The sequence below is a fragment of the Oryctolagus cuniculus genome, chromosome 14 (genome assembly GCF_051225735.1).
Source record: "Oryctolagus cuniculus isolate XC-2025 breed Fujian yellow rabbit chromosome 14, ASM5122573v1, whole genome shotgun sequence".
Lineage (NCBI taxonomy): Eukaryota > Metazoa > Chordata > Mammalia > Lagomorpha > Leporidae > Oryctolagus > Oryctolagus cuniculus.
Window position 1 is genome coordinate 34,073,094 of NC_142880.1, and position 3,461 is coordinate 34,076,554.

The 3,461-nt window shown below is 37.5% G+C and overlaps 1 protein-coding gene across 1 annotated transcript; it reads right to left on the minus strand.

Moving 5' to 3' along the window:
- Nucleotides 1–2,216: 2,216 nt before the first annotated feature.
- LOC100348575 (olfactory receptor 2Y1-like) lies at nucleotides 2,217–3,146 on the minus strand. The gene has a single exon (XM_002713873.2). The coding sequence runs from the start codon at nucleotides 3,144–3,146 to the stop codon at nucleotides 2,217–2,219; it is 930 nt and encodes a 309-aa protein (XP_002713919.2).
- Between the last annotated feature and the right edge of the window lie 315 nt (nucleotides 3,147–3,461).

A 3,461-nucleotide genomic window follows, 5' to 3' on the forward strand; every position in this document is an offset into this window, starting at 1 on the left:
AAACAGTAATAAAGGCCCTCCCAACAAAGAAAAGCCCAGGACCAGATGGATTCACTGCTGAATTCTACCAGACATTTAATGAAGAACTAATGTTTCATTTCCTAGATTAAGTTTATCCATATGTAGTTTTCCCTTTTGATTTTTTGGGAAATACAATTTGACTCTAGATATATTTTGTTTTAATCTACATAAATGCAATTAATTTTAGTATGTTGATTTTATGTTCTATAACTTTACTGAATTTATTTACTTGTTCTGTTAATTTTGGGAGTGTCTTTAGCATTTTCTCTATATAAGATTTTTTTCATCTGCAAATCAAGATAGTTGCAGTTCCTCTTTTCATTTGTATATCTTCCATTTCTGTCTTTTGCCCCATTGCTCTGGCAACACCTTCCACATAAGTTGAATAGATGTAGCAAATGTGGACATAGTTGTCTTTTCCCTGAGATAATTGTGTGAGTTTTAATTATAGATAACACCAGTAAAATTGATAAGATTTTTATTCATTTTTACTTTGGTGCCAAAAATTTTGAAAAATCACACAGTATTTTTCTTTTTTTTTAAACTTTTATTTAATGAATATAAATTTCCAAAGTACAATGGCTTTTCCCCTCATAACTTCCCTCCCACCCGCAAACAGTATTTTTCAATAAACGTTTTCATGAACTTTAAAAAAAACATTTTATTGAAATACGATATACATAGCAAAAAATGCACATAAGTATACAGATAAATGAATTTTTATTCCTCTGAGGTTTTTATTTTTAAAATGTTATGAGGGGCCAGCACTGTGGCGTAGTGGTCAAAGCTGCCGCTTTCAGTGCCAGCATCCAATATGCGGACCAATTCAAGTCTTAGCAGTTCCACTTCTGATCCAGATTTCTGTCAATGGCCTGGGAAAGCAGTAGAGGATGGCTGAAGTGCTTGGGTCTCTGCATCCAACATGAGATACCCAGAAGAAACTCCTGGCTCCTGGCTTTAGATCAGCCAGGCTCCAGCCATTGAGGCTGCTTGGGGAGTGAACTAGCTGGTGGAAGATCTCTCTCCCTCCCTGTCTCTGTAATTCTGTCTTTATAAATAAATAAATAAATCCTTTTTAAAATGTTATAAAATCCAAGAATTTTTTAAAATCTATAGTACATGTCTATAAATCCATATAAGCTTTGGATGGTTGTGGACACACGTAGGATAATTGGCTTTATGTGGATGTATACAAATGTCTCTGTGTGTGTGTTTGTGTGTCCAACCACCACCATGGACACAGGGCAGATATCTCATGCAGCCCCACCACAATCAGAAGCTAATGGCAGTGCACTTCTAACTGCCACTGTGAGTATGGATATTTAAGCCCACAAAGAGCTCTGACCTGTCAGAATCTGGATATGCTTGTCCTAGGCCCTAAGCCCTAGGCATATAACCTGTTACTCTATACCACAGGAATCTCCTTGTTTTATTCTTCTCACTTTCTTTTAGTCTTTCTTTCTATATCATATTCTCTTTCCCACTATTTGTAAGCTCCTTCTTCCCTATTGTCTTCTCTTTTGAATTGAAAATATCTTATCCATGACAATAGGCAGCATGCCCTTCATGAAACTTAAAAAATGTTGATGCCTCCTTTTACTCAGTGCCCAAAAATAATTTCTACGTTGAAATGCTATCTGAAACTCTACATGCTGCATTAAGAACCTTTGCTTATGCTCTTATTTGCCTGCCATATGCAATAGAAGGATATCACTGTAAGAAATCTTAGAAATGGTCTCTGAGATATGAGGAGGCATGGCCAAGTTTAAAGTGAATTACAAAAACAAGGGTGAACTAATGTCCACTGTTTGGTCATGGTGCCATCTCCATGGTGCCATGTTAGGAATGATTGACTTTAGATTGTTGTTAAGCTGAATTATATCTTTTACAACTGTCAGATTTTCTCAGAGCTCTTCCTTACTCTGCAGTGTGGCCAGATTACACTCTTTACCTGCTCTCATTCTTTGGAAAGTTGTGATAAAAAGCAACACATACTACTGCACAAAAGTCCTAGACACTGAGAATTCCAAAGAATCCTAATATGTTTTCACAATCAAAGAGGGCAATAAATTCCTAAGGATTACTGAGGATTGTTTTCTACTAACTGATTGACCTCTAAGAAAAAGGATGGGTTTCATAATATATTTTTTGCAGAAAAATTTATTGTTTTTCTGACTCTTCTTTCCCTACTACCTCTAGTCTCTGCCTTTTCCTAATACCTTGCTCAGAGCCTCCTTTATATCCTTGTTCCTTAAGGTATAAATCAGAGGATTGAGAATGGGAGTAATTATTGTATAAAAAAGGGCAACAAATTTGCCCTCACTTTCAGAATAACTGTGGATGGGTTGGAGGTATGTGTATATGGCTGAACCATAAAAAAATGAAACTACTAGAAGGTGAGAGCCACAAGTCCCAAAAGCCTTTTTGCGCCTAGACATTGACTTAACCTTCAGGACGGCCTGAGCAATGCATACATAGGAACCTAAAATCAGTAGTGCAGGAATAACCAAGATTATGCCACGGGCCACAAACATCTTTGCTTCTGTTCCATCTGTGTCCTCACAAGCCAACTTCAGAAATGCAGGCATCTCACAGAAGAAGTGGTTCAGTTGATGGCCACACAGAGGCAGGGCCATCATGAGTCCTGTCTGAATCAAAGAGTTTATGAAACCTCCCAACCAGGATATAATAGCCATTGTCTGACAGAGATGTGGGTGCACGATGCTTGCATATTGAAGTGGATGACAGACTGCAGCATAACGGTCAAAAGCCATCACCACTAGCAGCAAACACTCAGTTGAGGCCAAGGCAAGGAAAATGAAAAGCTGGGCCACACATCTTCCATAGCTGATAGTCTGATCAAGTTTATGAAGGTTGATTAGAAGCTGGGGCACAGTGCTGGTTATGTAACAGAGGTCCAAGAAAGAGAGATGGCAGAGGAAGAAGTACATGGGCATGTGTAATCGAATGTCCAGTTGGTAGAGAGCTATGATGGAAGTGTTGCCAATGAGGGTTAGAAAGTAGAAAATCAAAATAAAGACAAAAAGGAAAACTTCCAGTTGAGGCCAGTCTGAAAAGCCCACCAAAATGAATGCTTCCTTGAAACTGATATTGAAATTTCCCATAGCCCTGTGCCTGCCTGAAAACAACAGAAAACAATTGAATACTTATAAAAAAACATGAATTCAAGCATTATTTCACAAAAATCCACAAATATTACTAAATCATGCATTTTATTACTTATTTTGCTATCCAGTTCCATTTTGTCAATTCTTATTCTTTTACAGACTGGAAATCATTGAATTAGCAATAACGTCATCTTCGTTTAAACAATAATCCTGCTGCCCATTTTGTCTATCACTTTAGGTAGGCCACTCATTCCCTTGCATCTGACATCCCCTGCCTGAAAATAGAGATAATATATTACCTTCCTCAAAGCA